A 25,858-nucleotide genomic window follows, 5' to 3' on the forward strand; every position below is an offset into this window, starting at 1 on the left:
ATACTTTATAATTGTTATATTTGTTATTACTACATTTATTACATTGATAAAAAAATACATGCTTAAAAACTTTGTTTTTTTTTTAAACTAATAAGGGTAAAATCTACTAAAATAGTAGAAACACGACGTCCTGGTAATGTTAAATGTTGGCTTCTAAATTATAATGCCGGCCACTCACATGCGCGCAAATATTCGTACATTGTACGAATGTTTTCGCGCATGTGAAGGGCCGTCAAACATTCATTCGCAAACTTAGCGGCTGTGCAAATGGGTTCGGTACTCAATTTGCGAACCCGTTTGCGCTTCCTCCTACACTTGTTTACGAATGTCTCACGAATTTCTCCTCTTTTTTAATTCGTCAATAGAACATTGAAGAGAAAAAGAGTTTTGAATTCTTTCCCAGACATCATTAACAGCCATGCTGTTTTTATGGGAATTCTTTTGATGAAGATACGCTACACAGTAGACGTCACGATCTATGAAAATAGCGAAACGTCCGTTGCCTTCGCAATCCTGGGGACTACTGGTCACACGAATGTGTGGGAGACTACACGAAGGATCGCGGTTCGCGCGCTTTGATGTCTGTTAAAAAACCGACACAGCTTGAAAAACCACCAATGCAGCGAAAACTTTGCATAATCATTTGCAAATGTCGTCCTACACTTGCGGGTTTGCGTATTCGTGCGAATGTGAGTGACCGGTCTAAAAAAATACACAGCAAAAAAGCATGCCCCTTTATCTTGCCACATAACTAAAACTCATTCTTAACTAATACAGAGAATGCATTGATGTCCACAATCTATGGTCTGAAAAGTTTCTTTTGTGATTTTTAGCATACTTATGTAGCCGTGTTACGGATGCCTTTCGCAACAAAACAGACTGACTTATTACGAGTACAGTAGAATTCTACCTTATTAATAAGGCGCCGTTGCCTAGCAACACAAAAAATGTCAACAAAACTAAACGCATCGCTAACAGACTGACGTTTGATTCCGTTTGATCAATATTACCAAATCATTAACTATATTAGGTGTTATGTTCGTGAAATGTCTAAAGAAAACGCGAACCTGCGTTTGTTGGGGTCCCCTGTGAATTTAACATATCGTAGTAAGAGGAAAGACGATAGGAAGAACATAAGAAACAGACCACGATCGGCGCTACAGAATTCCTGTATTAGTCCGGTACGGTTTTAAATTAATAAGCTTCATTAAATGATTCGATATTAATGTACCATGTTAACTAAATTTGTTACGTAAATAAACGCTTTTTTATTATTGCCTTTTCTGCTGCTATTGCCCACAATATCCAATTATAATGTCTAGAAGCCAATAGGCAATTTTGTCAAGGCTATATTATATCTGACAGAAAAAAACTTATTAGTTACATATTTTTAAATTTTATCTTCTAAAGTACATATAGCGCCATCTATCGATAGAGTTAAAAATTAACGCTGCATCATCCACCTACCTACCTACTTGGACTACTACATGTAAATATTTATTTTTTTATTGTTGCAGGAACATCAAGAAAGATTTAGGAGACCGTTCTCCGCGGACGCGAAAGGGCGAGCTCCTTCCACTAGAAGTTTCTTCAAGACATTCAGTGCGGAATTACTGCAATCCTATAACAGTAATTTATCATTTTATTTTTAAAAAAGTGCTTAAAACGAGAAATAGGTGTATTTTACTATACTTGCGATAAATTATTCCGATAAATTACCCTGGCTATTAATATCGACTAGGGGGGATATGATTTCACTTTTACGGAGATTTTTTTAAAATTTACGCAATATAGATTTTGCCTAACAAGTGCCTGCGGCTTCATTATTTTTCTTGCTAATTCTGATCAGCATTACGCGCTTCAGGGTTTTTTATTTCCGTATGGGCAGACTAGCATACGGCCCACCTGATGGATGATGGTGATTGGTTACCGACGCTCATGGATATCAATAATGCCAGGGGCATAGCCAAGCCCCTGCCTACCATTTAATATTCTCCACAAGCCTCGTTTGAAGAAGGACATGTCATAGCGCTCGGGAAACACCGTGGAGGGGAGCTCATTCCAAAGCCGGATGGTACGTGGCACAAAAGACAGTGGCTCCGGCTAGTCTGGATGAACTCTACTCCGATGGCGGGCGGTACGATGGTAAAAACGAGATGATGGTATCATCTCAAACGATTCCTTAGAGCACTCCCTATAGAACATACGGTACAAAATACTGAGGGAATTGAAGTCCCTTCGCAGACCCAGAGGCTCCAAACGATTCACGGATCGTTAGCGGTCACTGTTGCTAATGAACATTAGTAGTCCTATGGGCTGCCTACCACTGACCACTGATTTAAAACCTCGTTTGAAGAAGAGTATTAATCGATATCTATTCTTCAAAGCTCTCCCTATCAATATTCACTGGATGAGATCGCTTACAGCGATAAATCCGCCCATACTTTAGCTTTAAGTTTGATTTTTCTCATTTACTTTTTCAGTATATTTTAGTTATTTTAGTGTACCTAAGTACTCAATCAAAACTGTTTTGTGTCGTATTGTAATGTTACGATTTATGAAATATTTTCATTCTTTATTGTACAGAGAGATTTTATTCAATTTTTATGTTATTAACGTTGTCTAAGGAAAGAAAACCTAGGAGGTGGGTGTGGCCTGCTGACGTGACGCTGCAGTGACTTCATACTGTGTGCTTTGTGCGATTTTTTAACGTTCTCGATAGCGTAAAAGTTAACTCAAATTTGTATGGAGTTGGAACGTTTGCCTACGTTTGCCGCTAGGGGCGCTGTTCCAACTGCATGATACAGAGTTGAATTAACTTTTACTCTATCGAGACCGTTAAAAAACTCGCACTAAGCACACTGGTTTAGTTGAAGAGGTGACAACTAATTGCCTCGTACACCTGTTCTTTCTGATCTCAGCACCAGGGATAGACAGATGTTCTACATTCGCGTATTAATTTAGCTACCCACATTTTGTCATTTCTATTTAAAATCGTGAATTGTTGACAATTGTATTTCGTAATTGTATTAGAATCGTTTTAATGTTATATTATTTTAAATATTTTGAATCGTCATTTCTAATTCTGGTTCATTTCAGATTCAATAACGCCAGTAAAAATTGTAGCACCAACGCTCGATTTATTGACGAATGGAGGTGCTCGCGAGAAGCAAAACGTAAGAAAGGATCGAGAAATTTGCAGCAATGCTTCTGATTACGGTTCGGAAGACACGTTCATAAGTCTCGGAGCTAAAATAAAAGCGAGAGCGCAATTGAGCCCCAAACCCAAAGTAACGAACCCTAAAAACCTGCTAAAGTACAGGAATATTGCTAAGAAAGCTAGTAAAATGGACAGTCCAATTAACGAAGAAAATAGTAGATCAGAATATTCAATGGAAGTGAAGATAACTGAGAGAACACCGTCTCCGGAGAAGAACAAGAATATGTACCGCGACAGAAGTCTGTCTCCTCCTAAGACTAGGTCTTACGAATCTTATTTCATTCCTTTAGACGGAGGAAGAAAAGAAAACGAAGATATTGCCGGGAGGGTTTCTTTCAGCTCGAACGTACAATCTGAAGTTGCAGATGCGATTGATTCGTATTCTCGTCGTCTGAATTTAACGAAACAACAGTTGTCATTGGTAGAGGAAGAATGCACACAGGATTTGGATACTCTTCCATCGCATAATCTATCAAGTCTATCGCCTGAAAATTCTCTCGAAGATGCTAGAGGTCACGATCATATTGATAGGGCAAGGGGCGATGACTTGATGGATGAAATTCAAGGAAACGAATACAGCGAAGCATCAGCAATGCTTGTGAGTGAGCCTAGAACTTATACGAGCTTTTACGACGATATCAGTAATGGCGCTTATAAAAATAAACTTTCGAGTACCATTCACACCGACTCGTCGTCCAAGGATTCAGGATATCCGGACAGCGCAATCAATGACGATAAATGTTATCGTCAGAATTATTCGCTGCCAACAACGACCTTACACGAAAAGGCTATTACTCAAGAAAAGTTAGAAGATCAACCAAAAAGCCTTGATAGTACATCATCATCCGGAAACGGGAAGGTTTATCATAATACACTTTCATTGGATAAGAGGAGACAATGGACAGAACCATTAAACCACAGCCGATTGCTGTACAAAGATTTCTTTTTGCAAAAAGAAGGACACGTTGCCTTGCCTCCACAAAATTCGCCAAATAAAGATAAAGTGATTAACGATTCTAACACTAAAAACATGGAAGATGCAAAAGATAATGAGTTCGAAAACGAGAACGAGTTAGAATATCCTACGTATCTTCTAAACAGTACTACAAAAGCTTACACTTCAAAAGTAATAGAAGATTACAGACGAGAACTGCAAGCTATAAATAATTTACATGAATTGACAATTAAAGATATTAAATGTGATGCTATATCCCCTACTCCTTTGAATATTGACAAGATGTTTGAAGATAACAGTAACATTGGTGATAGAAAAAGAGAAAACACAAGTTATTCAGAAGTGAAGACGATTTATTCCCCGGCTAAGACTAGAAACGATTTAGACATGAGGAAACGAGATATTTCGAAAATATCTACGAAAGAACTGATTCAAAATTACTTTAAAGTTAAAGATGGAGATATTAAAGAAAACGCGTCAAAAGTTTTGAAAAAGAAAGTTACTAACCTGAGATGTAAAGACGACAATTTGGGGTACAGACACGAATGGAATAATAAAACTAGATCCACTACAAACCAGAATATATCAGTTATAAGAAATCAAACACAAAAGAGTTTGCCTACTGCGAAGATTCCATCTAGTGCAAGAATTGAGGGGATAGAAAATGATAAAGACGTCGAATCTTGGATGTCTTTGTCGGCTCCTTCGCCAAGAATAATAGAAGTCGACAGGGAGGAAGTTCTTCCTGAAGAACCAATGAGATCTGAGCCTTTGATTAGTAACGAAAATAATATAGTAAATGAAAGAGTCGCTTCACCTAAAACAACTAGTCCAAGAGACAAGGATTCGTTCAAAGTGAAAGAACTGAATTCGAACTCAACTGTTTTAGATATATATTCAATGTTGAAAGAGATTGAGAACTGTGGTGATAATCCTGTGACGACTGCTTTGAAGAATCAAGACGATGAAAAGGTGAATAGCAATACAGAAGAAGAGACGCCACTACCAAAGGATAATTTCATGTGAGTTTCTTCATTTGAACAATATATATTTATAATGATAATTTATTTGCGTTATTCCTGCTTTGTTTAGACAGAGAGCAATCAAACCTATTCGTCACATGAAGGTTTGTCCGACTTAGGTCCAGCAGTTAAAGGCGCTAAATACTGGGCTCTTAGCCACCACAAGCAATTACCCTACAAACCAGAACGCGTGACTGCTTCACGGTGGAAATCAATGGCACACCGGTGCGGGCTAGTAAATGCTGGCTAACGATTGCAGTACCCTGTTATAATATTTAGAGTTCAGTGCTGCCCAGTCTCTATTGAATTCCTTGCTCGCCTTTTACACCACCCACGAGAAGAGATAGGGTGGTACTGTTTTAACCTGAGTCCTAAATAAACCCTTATTTACTATCTGAATCGCTTCCCCGGATCGTATGCTTAATTAACATTTCGAATGCTTTTAAGTTTAGCTTTGAACAACAGAAATAGCCTTGCAACCGCCATAACGTTTATATTTTCTATTTTTTTTAAGAAATTTTATGACCTGGTAACTAAAACCTTTAAGTCATATCTTATTTATATTCTAATTTTTATGAAAAATGATATTATAGAGTGAAATGAAATGAAATGATATGGGATGCAATATAATCTCAGTAAAATGGTGGTCATTTACTGAGATTTTTTCAGTGGATTTTTTAAAGGATCCTGAGAAATTACGTCCAGCGGCTTTATTTCATTTTCCCACATTTGTGCACTTTCACAGATATTAAACAGTTAATAAACCACCGTTATTACACATTTAAACCTGAAGAAACACTAAATGGACAAAATAAAACAAATTACACAACTTCACTCCTCGCGTTCCCGCCAAAAAGTCTTATATTTTCTTCCGGCGAATTTCATATTGCTATATAAGTACAGGAAATCATGTATCAGAAGGCACGACACAGTCAAATTATTCTTCTATTAACCTTAATGTGTACAGGATCTATTTGTTTATTCCAGGGAAATATTTCAGTTTCTGGAGAAGGTTGAACAGAGTGCGAACGATGCGTTATCCGTCGTGACAAGCAGCGCACCACAAACTGTTCCCAAGTAAGAGCACACAAAGAAACATTCTAAATAGAAGATACCCTACACGTTTGAAATTCCGGGCACAGCTCGTCTGTGCTTCTTGTGAGTCCGCACGGGTATTTACTACCATCCTGCCTATTTGTGCCGTGAAGCAGTAACGCGTTTCGATTTGAAGGGTGGGGCAGCCGTTGTACTGTAAAAACTAAGACCTTAGAACTCATGTCTCAAGGTGGGTGGTGGCATTATGTTGTAGATGTCTATGGGCTCCGGTGACCACTTTCCAGGCTGACCGTGGGCTCGTCCACCCGTCTTAGTAATCGTTATATTGTAGGTTGGAGTCCCTGCTAAAACTGTCACAAACAGAACTCGCGCAAAGACTGGTGACATCTTCTCTGCAGTTGGAAGAGAGATCCTGCTGCATCGCCCTGCTGCAGGAGAGTTTGGCCAATCACAAGGAACAGGTGCTGTATTAGTGAAAAGTAGATTAGTGAAAAGACACCTCTTTTCGGTGCGACTCACGGAATATTAAACACAAATACATTTTAAGTATTGCAGTGTTTACACCATAGATTTGACGATAAAAAGTTAATATAGACAAGACATTAAGAAGATTGTTGTCTTACAAATAATTTTTTTGTGGTGTTATGTGGCTATCAAAGTGCATAGACCCCTCAAGGCACCAGTACCAGCTTTGGAACCAAAACGTAAGACTGCTTTGCGACAGAAGTAGGCAGAACGGCCGTATTTATCCGTTTGTAGGCAGCGGCTTGGCTCTGCCTTTGGCATTGCTGAAGTCCATGGGCGACGGTAACCACTCACCATCAGGTGGGCCGTATGCTCGTCTGCCTACAAAGGCAATAAAAAAAAAAAACAAACCTCACAATACCGCCCTACTACTACCACCAGTAATTACTCAATTTTTTTTGGATTTGATTCCCAAATCCCAGTCATAGCTTAAGTGTTCGGTTAATAAAAGACTCTCTACATTAGAGATGTCAAACAATTTCAAATCTTCAGCATTGATTGAAACCGGTTAATTTATAGAATAAACCGGTTTTATTGTAGGTATTGGTTTTGAAAATAATAAAAAGGATAAAAGTGCTTTAAAAAAATTATAAGTAAATCATAGGGTTAAATCATAAGTTTTGGTACACAAATTAGAATAGAATCACGGTTGATAGTACTCTGTCAGCTGTGTCTGTGTTTGATTTGATTTGATTTGATTTGATTTCAGATGATACAGAAAGTGAGCAACTTGGAGAAACAATCGATCAGAAACATTAACAAAGTGAAGCAAGAATGCGAGGACACCATTAAAAGACACCAGAACTTCATTGACCAGGTAACACAGCTGGCACATTAAATTGTTTTTTTTTTTACCTCAGCGATCTAGTTATGCCAGGGTAACCGAATGGGTACCTAAGGATGTTGCTAACACTAGCCCTAGCAGGAGCAGTGTTTCGCTTTTTACTGGTAGGGCAGCCGATGTACTATACTGAGCCCTCAGAACTCATATCTCAAGGTAGATGGCGTTATTTACGTTGTAGAGAAGATCCGGCGAGAAACTCAGTGGACCACATTTCGTAATCTTTTTGTTCAGACCTATTGTTGAAATGGTTCTCATATACTTTTTTTTCCTACCTAAACTGATGTTTTAGAAGACCATATCGGCGTAACCTTGACTAGTAGGTGAGCTCTCGGGGCTCAAACCTGACGATGTTGCTAACACGAACCCTAGCTGAGAGCTGAGGTGAAGCCCTGAGCTGAAGAACCGTGCTTCGCAGAATCTACCGCCGGAGCGGAAACGCGACCCACTGAGAAGATTCGGCGAGAAACTCAGTGGGCTGTGTCTGTGGGTTAATTTATTTGCCGAGCCCTTCATCGCAAGTGACGGGTTCGACGAGAACGATGACCGGTGCTTGTTGAACCTATAAGCACCGTTAGTGGATCGGGAGAATCCGAAATGACGTATTTTGGACGACGTCGACTGTTTACCATTTGGTCCGCACTTCGATCAACAGTTACAATTGTTGATCGAAGGGTCCGCAGGATCGGCTATATAGTTTTCGGCGGCAATGATGAGAGGATTTTCATATCTTGCCGCTTTATCGAAGTGGGCTTATATACGTTTGTGAATCAAAATGATGAAGGTAAAGTTTCAAAAACCATTCTGACGCCGTGACAAGAGAGTCATGGGTCTAGATGGGCCGCGAGTTCATTCACCTGTCTCTGTAATAAAGTATAAGTAAAACAAATTATTGTTTCAGTTGATAAATGACAAGAAAACCCTGAACCACCGCATCGAGCAACTCGTGGACGAGCGTCGCTCGGCGGAGGAGCGGTGGAAGCGAGCTGCACAGACCCTCGAGGAGCGGTACAAGCTGGAGCTGAGGAACCAGCACGACAAGATGGCGGCGGCGCAACAGGTCACTCGGGACTTACTTATAGAAGGAAAGGTTTTCGAGGAGAAAGGAAAGGAGGAAGGAAAGAAAGCGGGCGTCAATAGCGAAGTTTCATTAATTGCTGTGGATGAGCGGATAATCACGTTACCGTAGTCCCAGGACATCGCAATATGAATGCCGCCATACATCCTGAACCACAAAGTACAAGTTTCAATTGTGTTGCACAATGAATGACCTACCCTTCAAACCGGATTGTACTTACCCGTGCAGGCTTAAATACCTCCATCGTGTTTACCAACCAACCTCCACAAACAATGTTTTATCTGTTGAATAAAAAAAAAATTCTTTTTTATTGCTGAGATTGATGGACGAGCTCACAGCCTACCTGATGTTAAGTGGTTACTGGAGCCCATAGACATCTACAACGTAAATGCGCCATCCACCTCGAGATATAAGTTATAAGGTCTCAGTATAGTTACAACGGCTGCCCCACCCTTCGAACCGAAACGCATTACTGCTTCACGGCGGAAATAGGCGGGGGGGTGGTACCTACCCATGCGGACTCCCAAGAGGTCCTACCATCAGTGACTACGCAAATTATAATTTTGCGGGTTTTTAATTTTTATTACACGATGTTATTCCTTCACCGTGGAAGTCAATCGTGAACATTTGCTGAGTACGTATTTCATTAGAAAAATTGGTACCCGTCTGCGGGATTCGAACACCGGTGCATCGCTTCATACGAATGCACCGGACGTCTTATCCTTTAGGCCACGACGACTTCATGCTAATAAAAGTTTAAAAATCTTAGAAAATAAAGACAAATAACTATAATGATGTATATAAATAAGTTTACTTGTCAAACCCGACCCGCTTTGTTGGTCGATATTCGACCGCTCCCTACCTGAAGATTCCTGGAAAATGTCATTGAAATGCAGTCCGGTCGTTGTCGACTTCCCTAAATGTACATGTAGAATTGGGATCGGAGCGCATTAAATAAAATTAGTTCACTGTTGCACTTTTATTGTTCTCTTCCAAAATCTTCTCCCTCATTATAATTAAAAATTGACTGACACCTTTTTTACGCCTTGCTCATTCAAATCATCTTCGCTATTTTGCTTTTTTCTGTCACTTTTCTTTCCTTTCTTACCGTGTAGGAAACACGGTAAGAAAGGTTCTTACTCACATCTTCACCGTCCATCAATCACCGCTCCACACTCTTTTCAGACGTTTCGTTCTTACCAATCCTACATACATTTGTACATTAATGTACGTGTTAATGTCCGTAGGTGGCGAGACAGCGCTGGGTCCGTCAGAAAGCTGAGAAAATTAAGGTATTTTGAAAGCACATTTTGGGGAATTTGGTTTGATTTGACAATTTTAACAACCGTTCTGAGGAATTGATCAACATAATATTATAATTAACGGTGGTAGTGTGCATTCTGACTCTAAAATATAGGTCCCATCATTTCGTCTGTTCCCATAGCATAACACCCGCGCTGGTTTGAAGAGTTTGTCTTTTGCGTCATATCCAATCATAATTGTTTTAAAACGCGCGCCGGCTAGATTTTCTATTAATAGTCCACCGCCTCACTGCTATACAGCACCACAAAATAGAGGAACTTTTACGTTTTTTATCTATCACAACACAGCAAAAAAGCCTGTATGTGTTCCTTAGGAACTTACTGTCAAGGGCTTAGAAGGGGAACTCAGAGAAATGGCCGACCGACAGCAAAAAGAGGTGTCCGATCTGAAGATGTTTCATGCGGAGCAGATCGGTAGGAGTCAGGCGAAGCACGCACAAGAACTTGAGGAGTTGAGGAGATGTCTCGAGGAAGAAAAGGAGGCGGCGTTGCTCAGAGAGAGACAGCTGGCTAGTTCTAGGTAAGATTGAGTAATATTACATATCTAAATTAACAACTACGTTCAGATTATTGCGTGTCAAACATGCTTCCGAAGACACCATGTGTCGAAATGAAATACGTACTTAACAAAATATGTTCACGATTGACTTCCATGATGAAGGAATAACATCGTGTAATAAAAATGAAACCTGCAAAATTATAATTTGCGTAATTATTGGTGGTAGGACCTCTTGTGAGTCCGAACGGGTAGGTACCACCATCCTGCCTATTTCTGCCGTGAAGCAGTAATGCGTTTCGGTTTGAAAGGTATAAAGGGCAGCCGTTATAACTATACTATATTGAGACCTTAGAACTCATATATCAAGGTGGGTGGCGGCATTACCGTTGTAGATGTCTATGGGCTCCGGTAAATACATACCGGGTGAGCTGTGGTGAGCCCGCGCACCCTATTCAATAAAAAAAGTGTTATAACGTGAATCGAAACTGCGTTCCGAATTGAAGAGTTGCTTCTGTCTTATGTGTTTGTTTGAATACCTAGTATCAGTGGCCAGAATGGTCCTGACTTCATGAGTAGGTATATAGGCGAACTCACGGGGCTCAGTTTGAGAGACTTTGTTTAACAATAGGCCTAGCAAGAGCCGTGCTTAACTGAATCTAGCACCAAATCGGAAACGCGACCCAGTGAGAAGATCCTGCGAGAAACATGGTGAGCTGTACGTGTGGGTTAAATAGCATACCGAACCGTTCTTCGCATTCGACGAGAGGGGTAACGCTCATGTCTGAAAATCTGTAATGACATTCTCACTGGACGTTGACAATCATCCACATTGAGCTGGTTGCAGTGGGCTTGGGTGGGAGTTGGTTCGTTGAAACTCTGATGTGAATCCCCCAAGGTAACTCAATAGCGCTACGATATTTCTTCCTTGGACGCCGGTGACTAATTTTTGACGCTCGGACTAAATTTTCACCACACCACAGTGGACAAATTGCAATTTACCCACTGAAGTATGAAATCTATGGAAATGAAACGTCAACAAAAAATGCTTGCCACTGTGACGTCATCTGGCCGGGCGGTTTTAGTGCTGCCCAGAAGATTTTAATGTTATTAGGTTTTATCGATAAATGTTCTTGGCTCATTTTATTTTAAATATTGTTGAGTATTAATTATTTGTAGAATTTATACTTTAACAGGAAGTAAGTATATTGTTATGTGCAAAGATGATGTGATTTAGATGTGTAAAATCTAAGACAAGTAAACGATATGACGATTTTTAAAAGTTGCTACACTGATTTTATAAAGTTGTCGTTTGATAATTCAGTGACCGCAAAAGATAAACATACTAGCGACCCGCCCTCGCTTCGCTTCGGAAAGATTAAAACACACATGAAACAAAAAAAAAAAAAAAAAAAGTAGCCTATGTTCATCAGGGACAATGTCGGCTTCTAATGGAAAAATAATTTTTCAAATCGGTCCAGTAGTTTCGGAGCCTATTCGAAACAAACAAACAAACAAATCTTTCCTCTTTATAATATTAGTATAGATATAGATGACGTAGTACAGTGCCATCTGCCCATTTCTAGCATGCTAAACGTTATCGTCGTTTGGTATGTTGCGGTCTCGCTCGCACTTGCGTATATGCCGGAAAGGGATGAAAGCTTTACCCCCTGGCCACAGTCGAGAGCGGTGCGAATTGTGGCGCGTCGCGGCGGTGTCGGTGGACGTATTGAGGCATCGCGCGACTGAAACAAACCATTTTGTTTTTACCGCGCGTTGAGCTAATAAAATATAATGGATGTGGAACAATTCATTAATGAAAATACTGAGTAGACCAGAAATATGGATGTCAAAACATCCACATCATAAATATAGACCCGCATAGGAGGGGTGGCGCCGTGTCCTCGTCGCAAAAGTAGGAAACGACTTGTCGTTGCCGAGTGTTGTGGCATCGATGCTCGGCGACGACGAGTCGTGGAAGGCGATGCTCGACTTCTGCGAGTGCACCATCTCGCAGAAGGAGGCGGCGGGGCGCGTGAGAGACGCACAATCCCGCCGCCGTCGAGCGGGGGCCAGGGAGGCGGATCCCGCCCAAGCCCTGGCCCTCTAAGTGTTTCGGGCCCCCCCTCATATGTCGGTCTGGGGACTGGCGAGGGGGGCCTAAGAAGACGACGTGCAAGCTGCTCTGCACGCGTTTTACGCAAGAGCATCCGGGTGATGGAAGGCCGGCTATCCTCGACCCACGCTGGTTCTGGTCCAGCGGGGTATTCCGTAGGATAGCTCACTCTAACCGGCGCCATCTAGGCGGGCTTCGGATAGCCTGCCGACCGAGAGGGCTGGTGGTCGTGGCGCGGACGACCGCCGGTCCGGCGTCCCGAGGGGGAGGGTGATGGGAGAGATGTGCTCCGCACTAAACGCTTCACTTTCCCCCCTTTGCCTTGTCATGAGTTCTGTCTCATGCGAGGTTTGGACGTTGGTTGTTGAGCGACAGGAGGTTTTAGTCAGTTCGACTCTGACATGCCCCGCCCTCTATCCCCAGTGGAGGGCGGAAGTCCGGCGATTTCCTCCTGACAAAAAAAAAATCATAAATATAGGCATGTCATAAAAAATGTGGGACGAAATAAAACAACAATTTTATGGTAGTAGTGGTTTCATAGATACTCTTGGATAGGATTATTGAAATAAAATTTGAAATTTGAATTGATTTCGTATTCTAGATGCTTGAAACGTTGCTCGATTATTCCGTTTTGATCTGCGTACGCTATTGTGAATATTGGAGTCTCCAAACTGGGAAACAAACTACTGAAAATCTGCATCTCTGTCTCCATCTCTTTCTCTTATAATATTGTGTAACAGGCACGAAACATTTATAATCAATGTCGCGTGCTTATTGTTTGCCTTTACACTTTTCGTAAAAATGCGAAATTTATTAGTTAGAATACCAAACGCGTACCTACTGAATTGTGTTTATACCGGATTTAAACCACCCAGTGGATATGGGCGCATCAAATAATTTTTAAGAGGATAGGCTTCATCGCCATTTAACACGTATGGTGAATTGAGATTTGAACCTGGTAATCTCTGTGAAGGTTGAATCTATTTTCTATTAATAATCTATTTATTGGGATAGTTCTTATATTCTTAATAAATAGTGTGAAAGGTTTGTAGGGTTGTATAAGTAGTTATAACAATATTTTTTAATATTGTTGGTAAGAATCTGGTTTATTCATGATGTTTTTGTTAAGAACTTTTATTCAAAATTATCAATGCAGCGTAATTTTATTGTTTGGCAAATATTTATATTATCAGTTACGTTGTTTTCTATTTTTAGATATGCCTCGCGTGTACGTATCAAAGAGTGCAAATCGTTATAAGAGATAATATGATGCCTTAATATTAAAAACAGTAATAGAAGCCTATGAAATTAGGAACAATTAGGTCTAGTTGAAATAGCTAAGCAATTTAACATAAGTAAGTCGGTTTTGCACAGACATGTACCTTAAGTACTTAATAAGAACGACGAAATATAAACCACTGATAAGAAAGCCCGCTCGTTCGAATTTAGGTGCTTACTCTCCCTTAAACAGAATCCTTTGGGACTACAATAATGACCACGGTAGCGCGGTCTCCGTCAATGTTCATTCGGAGTTGTCCGATTGCGCTAAACTAATTTTAAGTGATGAAATAGATGTTTTTTCTAACTGTCTCACAACTTACAGGAAAAATCTGTCGCGGATAATTTCCCAAGTAAATATAAATTAATCATAAGTAATTAAATGTAATCAAGTTTTAGTTATATATTTTTTATTTTTGTTGTCAATGCACTGTCGATTGTCGATGGTATTTCATGCAATTTGCAATGTACTTTTGTCAGTTTTTCAATGTTTTTTATTGATGATCACTTTATTGGTGCAACTAAATAAATTAATTAATTATAACCAAGGAGTGCCAGCCTTAGCAAATTTCTCTATTAACACTAATTTCGTCCCCAATAACCGCAATTTCGGGGTAAATAGGGATAGCACCTATCTTTGCTTTTTTTGCTTAAACTGGAATGCTAGTTGCATAGCTTTAAATAAGATAACAAAGATACCCCCAAGACTCAATCATTTTGATCCTGATATAACATTTTAAACATCAACAACTACCTTAAAATTGTTCATCAAGTTGGAATTTGTCCCTAATCACCCCGTTATTCCAGTATGTATATATTCATGTTTCATTTTATGTACGCACCGAAATACTGTTATATTGTTTTCCTGCGAGTTACAGTGCTGAGTAAGAACGAAATCGATATATGTTTGTGTATGCCTTCAAGATGGGTGCTATTTGTATAAGCAATTGTACAATAATACACCAGGTGGACTGTGAGCTCGTCCACACATCTAAGCAATAAAAAAAAAATAAAAAAACTTGTAGAACAATATGTCGTGTCCCTGCTATATAAGTCTATGGATATTCAGAAGTATCTATTAAATTAACAATATATCATATTTCTGTAGAAAATAAAGGTTTTCATGCAATAAAATGAAATTTAAATTTTAAGTTTCTATTTCGCGCTAAAATGCTGTTCAGTGTCATGGCCATAGATTATACACTTAAGTCATGGCCTCTGTCAATACGTCACGGCTCAGTAAACTTCAGTATGTCATTTTATAGCAAACATTAAATGCTTGTTTAATAAATCAAGTTATTTTGCATAAAATAGATTATACACTTAATATATTCGTTATTTTGCTTATCAAATATGCATTCAAAAGTGTATAAGTGCTGTGTGGTCCCTCGGTGCACTAATACATCTATAAAAACACCGAAAAAGTTATTTATTTACGTCCCAAATAACAAAACAATGAGGTATAAATGGTTGACTCTTGCACGGCGAGATCCAACAGGATTAAGTCTGAATACTTCAATTTATTTCTGTGAAGATCATTTTGATGTAAGTTTGTACATATTTCGTAAATTCTACAATGATGTGTGACCTAAAATTTCATAAGTTCAATATTTTCTGATATTACCGTTTATCTCTTGAATAACGAGTAATCTTTATTTCAATGAGTGCTTTATTCATTTTCCAGCTACCACATGATATGGACAATTATATGGAATATCATGTAATGGGATCTGTGTCGCAGGTTCGCATGAAACCAGGCTGTATTCCCACAAAATTTGAATGCCAGATAGTTAAAAGAAAACGAACAGCGAATGCGAAAGAACGACCGTACAATGTCAAGAAACTAAAACGGGCACTAATTAAAGAATTTGAAATAAAATTGGAGAAAAAAAGCATTACTAAAAAACATTTAGAGCTTGGAGAAGCTTCATCCAGCGGTTCAGGTAACTACTTATCTGTTTATATTTCAATATATTAAAGATTAATTTCATTTATTATACTATTTACCATAATTTATCAATTCAGACAATAACCATTAAAATCATTGTCTGTTATCATACATACCTAATATTTTAACCCGCTAAAGCATTTATTATGGAAAAAGTAAATTATAAAATATCTACTAAATACATTGTCAACTTTGTTTGATTGATTGTTTGTAAAAAAGTGCAGATTGTATGTTCTTAAGTCCTGCATTTTATTTGTGTCTAATAACTTGCTATTTTTACTTTTTAGTTTTGCGTGACAACATAGAAGAAGATTTACCAGAAAACATTGCCTCGAGAACTACTGATAGGTCTATTCAAGTATTTATTACTCACAAGTTCAGAAGTAAAGCCGTTCAAACAGAAAATAAATTAATAAATCAGATGACATCACCCTTGAAACCTAATACCCATTCTGTTTTTTCATCACCATTTAAAGTTACAAGAGGCAATTTCACGTCGCCATGGACATTACGCCACATTACATAAACCTTCAAGGCAAATATATCCCCCTGAAGATCTGATTTTTTTTCCATACCTGTGCTGATAACCTTGAGAGGCTATTTCAGCTTCACTCTAACATGTAGGTGAGCTCACGGGGCTCAAACCGGAAGTGTTGCTAACACTGGCCCTAGCAAAAGCAGTGTTTCGCAGAATCTACTACCGGATCGGAAACGCGACCCACTGAGAAGATCCAGCGAGAATCTCAGTGGGCTGTGTCTATGGGTTAATTCGCTCGTTGAGCTTGTGGTGCCTAAAATCACTGTTAATGGATCGGGCAATCTGATAGTGATACTTCATTTACACCATCTGTAATGCACAGAGAATCATCACTATCACAATATCTCTCCAAATTTAATCTATATCAGACTGCAGTGACATGATACAAGATGATAAAAACCAGGTGGCAACTAAAATTCTGGAATGTACCTTGGTTTAAATTACAGAGAGCCCGCGTTCTTACATTGGAGTTCCCAAAAGCTGTTATTACTTAATTGATTTAATAGAAAAACATACCAATATTCCTTCTAACATTATACTCATGTATCTAAAGAAAATTAGATTAAATAACCCATTTAGAGGGCTTGCTGGCTTTTGTGGAACTTCTGTTGTGGAAATGGTAAACTACGATTATAAAATGTATTTTAGCGACAGATAAAGCGAAAACAATTGTTTTTTTATTACAATTGCAGTGATCGCGCGTAAGCTCAAACGAAACAAGATGACGCTTACTGTGACGTGACGTGACGTATAATTCGCTCTGATTGGTGTTTAAGCTATAATGGCTGATTGTTGTATTTTGTAGATTTATTTTAACAAATAAATCATAAATCTCGTCATTAATATAAGAATAAATACATTTTTCAAAATCCTTGAATCCTGTTTCATTAGATTTGTTAAATATTTTGGTGATACTTTACTACTGTCATCATGCCTATTATAAATAAAATTAACCCCCTTGCTCTAAAGGCGAGTTACGCTCACCACATGATTTATCTAATTACAAACAAAAGAACTATAAGAACAGATGATGTCAAAAACATAATAATAATAATCAAATAAAGTAACACATCTAGTTTACCCACATACCATCGAATTTCCGCACCAAACAAAATGTTGAGACCCACCACTCGATTGCAAAGGGTCAAAAACACAATGTTCGATAAAATTTTGGTCCGTTGAATTTATATCCATTGGCTCGTTCGTCAACTATATGGTTAATAAACTTGTCTGTAGATTGGAAAAGCAGATACTCGAAATAGAGTTGACGTACCAAGAACAAAGGACTCGTTTGGTCGCCGAGATAAGAGCAGAGAACGAAAGAATCGCCGCTGAACTTGCTGAAAAGGAAAAAACTCATAGAGATGAGATGGGTATGTTTTTTTTTAATCACTTTAGCACGGATGAGGTATTCACTGCGTATGTACTGCTATTGGAACCAACCGATATCTCACCTTTGAAACTGTAACGCATGTTTCTTACTGGTGGTAGGACGTCTTGTGAGTCCGCACGGGTAGTTACCACTGCTCTACCTATTTCAGCCGCGCAGCCTTTTTCTGTCTCTTCTAGGGGTTATAATAGATTCCGATTCATAGATTCAGAACGAGAAGGTGAGCACGCGGGGCTCAAACCTGACGAATGCACGCAGTAGTAATGCACATACCCGATCCTGTAGACCGAGTGGTAAACAGTCGACGTCGCCCAAAACACGTCATTGCGGATCCTCCCGATCCATTAACGATGCTTTTAGGTACAAGCACCGGTCACCGTCCGAGCGAATTAACCCATAGACACAGCCCACTGAATTTCCCGCCGGATCTTCTCAGTGGATCGCGTTTCCAATCCGGTAGTAGATTCTGCGAAGCACTGCTCTTGCTAGGGTCAGTGTTAGCAACACTCCGGCTTGAGCCCCGTGAGCTCACCTACACACGTTAGGGTGAAGCTGAAATAGCCTCTCAAGGCTATCAGCATAGGTAGTTAAAAAAAAAGGTAGTAATGCGTTTCGGTTTGAAGGGTGGGGCAGCCGTTGTACAGTAAAAAATGAAAACTTAGAACTCATGTCTCAAGGTGGGTGGCGACATTTACGTTATATATGTCTATGGGCTCCAATATGTGGGCTGTCAGCTCATCAAACCATCGAAGCAAAAGAATATTGCTTCACGACATAAACTGATAGACAGGTGGGTAAAACTTTTCTATGCTTACACAGAAAAATGGCGTCAGGCGGAGGAGAGAGCGTTAAAAGAGAAAAGATCGCAGCTGGAACACGAGATAGCTCAGGAAAAAACGAAACTAGAGGTTCGATATTCGTATTTTTCTAGCTTTATGTTTGTAGGTTCGTTTGTTTTTTTTTTCCTACCTAAGCTGATAGCCTTGAGAGGTGAGCTCTCGGGGCTCTAACCGGAGTGATGCTAACACTGGCCCTAGCAAGAGCAGTGCTTCGCAGAATCTACCACCGGATCGGGAACGCGACCCACTGCGAAGATCCGGGGGGAAACTCAGTGGGCTGTGTCTGTGGGTTAATTCGCTCGCCGAGCCCTTCGTCGCAAGCGACGGGTTCGACGAGAACGGTGACCGGTGCTTGTGGTGCCTAGAAGCACCGTTAATGGATCGGGAGGATCCGTAATGACGTGTGATTCGTTTAAGTGGATTACACCATACATCGCTTGAGCTATGAGATGTAAAGTAGCTTAGGTTCTCGCCCCGGGTTTCAAACTGTTCACATACCAAATTTTGTCAAATTCGATACAGTGGTTTGAGCGTCAAAACATATCACATAATAATTTTCGTTTAAAGATTGTTGGCCATGTAACTTCTAACATCTAATAGTTTAAAAGTAAATTCCGTTAACCTTTAAATTAAAATAACTAATTTTTAAATAACCCATCTTAATGAAATAAAACCCATGCTCTTCTCCAAATTAATATCTTTGGACCTTTGAAAATAACGTGAAAGTGAAGAAATTAACATGCAGTTCCGTGAACAACGAAACAGACAGAAAATTATTTCTTATAAGAATCGCTGTTATAATATTCTATGTACTATAATATATTCTTCACTTCAATGTACAGGCATACCCGTTTCTACTATTTTATTATACGTGTTGATGATTTAAATAATCTTTTTTTTTTTTTTTTTATTACTTAGATGTTTGGACGAGCTCACAGCCCACCTGATGTTAAGTGGTCACTGGAGCCCATAGACGTCTACAACGTAAACGCGCCACCCACCTCGAGATATAAGTTCTAAGGTCTCAGTATAGTTATAACGGCTACCCCACCCTTCGAACCGAAACGCATTACTGCTCCACGGCGAAAATAGGCGGGGTGGCTTATTCGACCATAAATTTGAACATAGCCTAATGTATTTTTTTTTTGTTTTTTTATTGTTTACATGAATGGACGAGCTCACAGCCCACCTGGTGTTAAGTGGTTACTGGATCCCATAGACATCTACAATGTAAATGCGCCACCCATCTTGAGATGTAAGTTCTAAGATCTCAGTATAGTTACAACGGCTGCCCTACCCTTCAAACCGAAACGCATTACTGCTTCACGGTAGAAATAGGCAGGGTGGTGGTACCTACCCGCGCCGACTCACAAGAGGTCCTACCACCAGTAATTACGCAAATTATAATTTTGCCGGCTTCATTTTTATTACACGATGTTATTCCTTCACCGTGGAAGTCAATCGTGAATATTTGTTGAGCACGTATTTCATTAGAAAAATTGGTACCCGCCTGGGATTCGAGCACCGGTGCATCGCTCAACACGAATGCACAGGGCGTCTTATCCTTTAGGCCACGACGACTTCGAAACTTTGACTTCTTAATTGCGGTAATATGTAATGTAATGCGGTAGGCAGCGGCTTGGCTCTGCCCTTACTGAGATCTTAGAACTTACATCTCAAGATGGGTGGCGCATTTACATTGTAGATGTTTATGGGATCCAGTAACCACTTAAAACCAGGTGGGCCGTATGCTCGTCTGCCTACAAGGGCAATAAAAAAAATTGCACTTACACTTTTCAGGAACAATTGAAGCAGAAACAAGAAGATTTGGAAAAGAAATTTGAGGAGCACAAAAAGGAGTTCGAAGCGGAACAGCAAGTTTTGTTAAAGAAGAAAGTGACGGAAATAGCCGCACAACATAAGCAAGAGCGAGACAGAGAAATTGAAAAAGCCATTGAAAGTATGGAAGCGGAGGCTCAGATGGGCAGGAAGGAACTACAGGAAGCTTTAAGGTAAGCTGGGCATACACTCGGCAGGCAGCGGTTTTGCTGTACCCCTGGGATTGCTGATATCCATGGGCGACGGTAGATACTCATCATCAAGTGGGCCGCATGCTCATGTGCTCACAAAAGGAAAAAAAATCACACGATGAATTGCTAATTTAAACTTCTTACGGTTTTTGATAAATGTGATCCCTGGAAAATACGTCTGAAGATAGGTAACCGTGCTCACGGTCGTGAACCGGCTGTCGGAGTCCATGGACAGCAATAACGTAAATGTCGCCACTCACCCCCGACACCTTCCTCGTTTATTTCTATTGATTGTATACCTTTCTCTCTTCTACATTTCAAAGCGTAACCCATGATTGCTTCGTAGTATAATATAGTACTCGGAGAACGCTGCTGTCCAGTCTCCGGCGAGTCCCTCGGTCGGCTCCCACGACTCCCCCGGGAGGAGACGAAGGTGTTGATCTAAGCCACTTGTATATTGTTGCAAAACAATTTAGATGCACACGTCGAGTGTAAAAGTGACTCAAGAATTCTTCCTTTAACGAGAACGCTAAAGCGGTTTGCGCAATGTCTTGACTGAAGGGTTTTTGTGGGGTTTTTTTCCTACCTAAGCTGAGAATATTGAGAGGATATTTTAGCCTAACCTTAACTAGTAGGTGAGCTCACGGGGCTCAAACCTGACGACGTTGCTAATACGAACCCTAGCAAGAGCCGTGCTTCGCAGAATCTACCACCGGATCGGATACGCGACCCACTGAGAAGATCCGGTGAGAAACTCAGTGGGCTGTGTCTGTGGGTTAATTTACTTGCCGAGCCCTTCGTCGCAAGCGACGGGTTCGACGAGAACGGTGACCGGTGCTTGAGGCACCTAAAAGCACCGTTAGTGGATCAGGAGGATCCGAAATGACGTTTTTGTGGGAAGTATTGTATTTGTACCGATCTCAGCGTAGTTCAATAATGGAAGTGCAGGAGGAACAAGGAGCAGTTCGAGTTGGAGCTGAAGGAGTTAGCGGAGACGGAGCAGGCGACGCTGCGTCGCTACCAGGACGCGCAGGCCAGGGTGCGACAAACTGAAGACCGATGTGAGTGGGTTATATACAGTACTAGCTGTACCCGTCCGCTTCGCTGAGCATTTAAAATTAAGATTATTATTTCTCACCCCCACAAAGATTCTCATCATTAACGCCCCCGCAACTAGTGTAGGGGGTCAACACTCATATAAATATTAAGTACATGTATTCTCTACATGGATATCAAGTTTCAAGTCAATCGGATGCATGGTTCAGTAGTTATAACGGAACATCCGTAAAAACCACTGTAGATTTATATATTAGTATAGATGGTTTTAGATATTTAACGGAATTTCCCCTTTTTGTTTGGATTAATCTGGATATTAGTATAGTAAGTATAGTAAGAAATTAAGAGACTTAGATGATTTTAATTTTAAAAAAAACCTAAAAGGTAATCTTATTAGTGAAAATTATTATCACGTGAATGATTTTCTTGGGGATGACATTGAAAATAAATGGATTTTTAATTATTAGTTGGATGAATGAATGGTAAATTATATAATATTATAACTATGCACTGCACTAAAATTCGCATGTCAAATAATGACAAAGCATACACGCTGCTTTTAATTTATGTAATAACTCATTTTCACTATGCTTGGCGAATAAATGATTTCTTTCTTTCTTTCTTCTTTCTTCTAGTGACGGTTCGTCATGAGTTTTTTTTTATTGCTTAGATGGGTAAACGAGTCTACAGCCCACCTGGTGTTAAGTGGTTACCGGAGCCCATACAAAGAGTGCTTTTAGGTACCTCAAGCACCGGTCATCGTTCCCGCTTGCAACGAAGAGCTTGGCAAGCAAATTAACCCACAGACACAGCCCACTGAGTTTCTCGCCGGATCTTCTCAGTGGGCCGCGTCTCCGATCCGGTGGTAGATTCTGCGAAGCACGGCTCTTGCTAGGGCCAGTGTTAGCCACGTCCTCTGGTTAGAGCCCCGTGAGCTCACCTACTCGCTCGGTTACGTTGGCATAACCCTTTAGGTCACCGGCATAAGTAAGAAAAAAAACTACCATGTCATGATTATTGTGTTTGTTTAGGTGCCGAATTGGAAGTCAGTATTTCACAACTGGAAACGAGAAATAGGATAATGACAGAAGTAAGTATTGTAGTCAATTTGCTAATGATTCAAATGAAAAAGTATTAGATACGTTTGATTTGATGCATGCAAAGGTCGTCGCGGGTTTTTTTTGTTTTTTTTTCTGGTGGTCCAGAGGCCTTTCCAGTTTCACCAGGACAGGTGGGCGAGCAAAGGCTCAGCGAGGAGGGGTGGGATTTGCTAACAGCTACCCGGAAGGAGACCTAACAACTCAAGAGCAATTACCCGTCGTCGCGGTCTGAAGGATAAGACGTCGAGTGCATTCGTATCGAGCGATGCATCTGTGCCGGTGTTCGAATCTCGCTGGCAGATACTAGTTTTTTTTTAACATAATACGTGCTTAACTCATGCTCACGAACGACTTCGGAATAACCAGTGTCCTGTTTGTATTCAATTCAAAGTTTGAAGACTATTATAGCCCTTATACTATACAATTGTGATATATTACCCGTTCTTGAAGGTGAGTGGTAGCATTTATATTGCGATATCAATGGGTATCGGTAATCGTTTAACACCTCTATCACCCGTCTATGTATTTAAAAACATTATAGGTAGAACTAAGCGCTTTGAGATAGCTTTCGTTGTGATTTTTCGAGAGGCACGAGAGGCCGTTTTAACGGATAAGACGTCCGATGCATTCGCGTTGAGCGATGCACCGGGGTTCGAATCTCAGGCGGATACCAATTTTTCTAATGAAATACGTACTCAACAAATGTTCACGATTGACTTCCACGGTGAAGGAATAACATCGTGTAATAAAAATGAAACCAGCAAAATTTTTATTTGCGTAATTACTAATGGTAGGACCTTTTGCGAGTCCGCGCGGGTAGGTACCACCGCCCTGCCTATTTCTGCCGTGAAGCAGTAATGCGTTTCGGTTTGAAGGGTGGAGCAGCCGTTGTAACTATACTGAGACCTTAGAACTTACATCTCAAGGTGGGTGGCGCATTTACGTTGTGGATGTCTATGGGCCTCAGTAACCACTTAACACCAGATTGGCTGTGAGCTCGTCCATCCATCTAAGCAATAAAAAAAAGGCACAAAATAAGAGGGTGCATTATGATATTATACTCATTCGCCACATATGACGTCAGTTCTATATACTGTTACGCCCTGGGGTTCGGGATAAATAAAACTCCCACCGAAGTACACATTTAAACTCTATTTAACACTTAAAACACTTAACGAGGACTTTAAAATTCGTAATTCGCGTCTTCCGCTATTTGATAATAGAGAGCGTTGTACTTCTCGAGCGTTCTCGGTATTACTAGTTCTTTTGATATTCGTTTCTGGTATTCGACGATAGATGGCGTAACAATACTATCGCAATAATTATAACTGAAAACCGTATTTTTTCTTCCTAATGACGCGTAATTTTAATTAGCATATCTAGGATTTCTAAATTAAATATATGTTTGTACGTATTTATAGAAAAACAGTCAGTTGGAAGCGCGGGCTGAGGAGGTGAGAGAGAACTGTGAGAAGGTGTGGCAGGCGAAAGTGGACGCATTAAACAAAAATTTAGAAGACATGAAAAGGATCCACGAGGAACAAATGCAACAGCTGTACGCAAAGTGAGTTCACTTTAGTTGGCTGTGTGGGGTCAGCCTAGAGTGGAAAGCCACTGGAGTTTGATCTATCGTGACCGCCTGCTGGAGAGAAATTCAAAGGTTTATTTATTTTGGTTGAGTACAGCCGATAGCCTCGTCCCAATGAGCATTCCGGAACGTGTGGAACGTCGCTTGTCTCGTCTCGGCCAGCTCCTTCAGTCCCAACTCGAGCTGATCTTTGTCCCTCCTGTACTTCCATTATTGAACTATGCTTTTTTACTGGTGGTAGGGCGTGTTGTGAGTCCGCACGGGTAGGTACCACCACCCTGTCTATTGCTGCCGTGAAGCAGTAATGCGTTTCGGTTTGAAGGGTGGGGCAGCCGTTGTAACTATACTGAGAACTTAAAACTTGTATCTCAAGGTGGGTGGCGCATTTACGTTGTAGATGTCTGTGAGTTCGTCCGCCCACCTAAGCAATTAAAAAAAATAAACGCTGAAATGGAACTTGATTCACGTTGCTCATGATAAAGAATAGCCAATCAGCTGTCTTTTGATGTCTATGTATATGACTTATGTGTATATATCTTAGCACAGCACGTCATTTCGGATCCTCCCGATCCACTAACGGTGCTTTTAGGGACCTCAAGCACCGGTCATCATTCTCGTCGAAACCGTCGCCCGCGACGAAGGGCTCGACGAGTAAATTAACCCTCAGACACAGCCCACTGAGTTTCTCGCCGGATCTTCTCAGTGGGTCGCGCTTCCGATCCGGTGATAGATTCTGCGAAGCACGGCTCTTGCTAGGGTTCGTGTTAGCAACGTCGTCAGGTTTGAGCCCCGCGAGCTCACCAACTAGTTAAGGTTGCGCTGAAATAACCTCTCAAGGCTATCAGATTAGGTAGGAAAAAAAAAATTAGCACAGATTTGAAAGTGAAAATTGTTTTCTTATTATTAGGGTGAAAGTGGCCGTGGCAAGAAAGGACTCCGCTATACAGGCCCTGAATCGAGAGAACGGGAAATACCAGGAGAAGATAACGATATTAGAACAGAAGTTGCAACAGCAGCGGAAGGACTTCCTCAAACAGAAATGAACTCGACATTAGTACCTAGTAGTGTTTAGGGAATTTAATAAATAAAGCAATGATAAAGTTATGATCTGCGTTTTTTATTTTTGTTTGAGTGAAGAGTTTAAGGCCCACCTGGTGTTGAGCGGCTATCGGAGCTGTCTAACGTGAACGCATTACTGCTTCGCGGCAAAAATGGGCACGGTGGCGGAAACTGTCCATGCGGGCTCACAAAAAAATTTTAGATTATCCTTAAGAGTGCGTGTCGGTTTTGGTTAATAGGTAATTTTTAGAAGTGAAACTTCTTTAAGCGCGTTGAGAGTAAAATTGAACTCGCGACAGATTCGTTACGGCTAGAGAGAAAAGATACAATTTAGGAAGAGTTAGAGTGAGAAAATAGATAGAGCGTCTCGCGTACCACTCGACCGTGCAAAGAGGGAAAGG

The 25,858-nt window shown here is 40.4% G+C and overlaps 2 protein-coding genes across 2 annotated transcripts; both read left to right on the forward strand.

The window, feature by feature from the left end:
• The first annotated feature begins 951 nt into the window (after positions 1–951).
• dila (centrosomal protein dilatory) lies at positions 952–25,505 on the forward strand. Its single transcript, XM_089729594.1, has 16 exons — positions 952–1,181; positions 1,518–1,629; positions 3,100–5,197; positions 6,185–6,274; positions 6,585–6,714; positions 7,488–7,595; positions 8,521–8,679; positions 9,945–9,989; positions 10,334–10,539; positions 17,632–17,768; positions 18,605–18,693; positions 20,425–20,636; positions 21,603–21,715; positions 22,742–22,800; positions 24,232–24,374; positions 25,306–25,505. Exons 1-16 carry the CDS (start codon positions 1,047–1,049, stop codon positions 25,439–25,441), a joined length of 3,972 nt encoding a protein of 1,323 aa, XP_089585720.1. The 5' UTR covers positions 952–1,046; the 3' UTR covers positions 25,442–25,505.
• Positions 15,145–16,514, forward strand: LOC149502577 (uncharacterized). The gene is made up of 3 exons (XM_089729595.1): positions 15,145–15,454; positions 15,594–15,852; positions 16,145–16,514. The coding sequence occupies exons 1-3, from the start codon at positions 15,263–15,265 to the stop codon at positions 16,381–16,383; spliced, it is 690 nt and encodes a 229-aa protein (XP_089585721.1). The 5' UTR covers positions 15,145–15,262; the 3' UTR covers positions 16,384–16,514.
• Positions 25,506–25,858: the final 353 nt, after the last annotated feature.

This window comes from Bombyx mandarina, chromosome 08 (assembly GCF_030267445.1).
Source record: "Bombyx mandarina strain Sakado chromosome 08, ASM3026744v2".
Classification (NCBI taxonomy): Eukaryota; Metazoa; Arthropoda; class Insecta; order Lepidoptera; family Bombycidae; genus Bombyx; species Bombyx mandarina.

What these genes read in the sequence shown, in the direction of transcription:
- dila (XM_089729594.1), top strand. Translation starts at nt 1,047, where the DNA reads ATGTCTAAAGAAAACGCGAACCTGCGTTTGTTGGGGTCCCCTGTGAAT. An exon ending in AACTCATAGAGATGAGATGG is followed by an intron (nt 17,769 to 18,604) that starts GTATGTTTTTTT and finishes ATGCTTACACAG; the next exon opens with AAAAATGGCGTCAGGCGGAG. An exon ending in AGGAAAAAACGAAACTAGAG is followed by an intron (nt 18,694 to 20,424) that starts GTTCGATATTCG and finishes TACACTTTTCAG; the next exon opens with GAACAATTGAAGCAGAAACA.
- LOC149502577 (XM_089729595.1), top strand. Translation starts at nt 15,263, where the DNA reads ATGCATTCAAAAGTGTATAAGTGCTGTGTGGTCCCTCGGTGCACTAAT. An exon ending in TCTGTGAAGATCATTTTGAT is followed by an intron (nt 15,455 to 15,593) that starts GTAAGTTTGTAC and finishes TTCATTTTCCAG; the next exon opens with CTACCACATGATATGGACAA. An exon ending in AGCTTCATCCAGCGGTTCAG is followed by an intron (nt 15,853 to 16,144) that starts GTAACTACTTAT and finishes TTTACTTTTTAG; the next exon opens with TTTTGCGTGACAACATAGAA.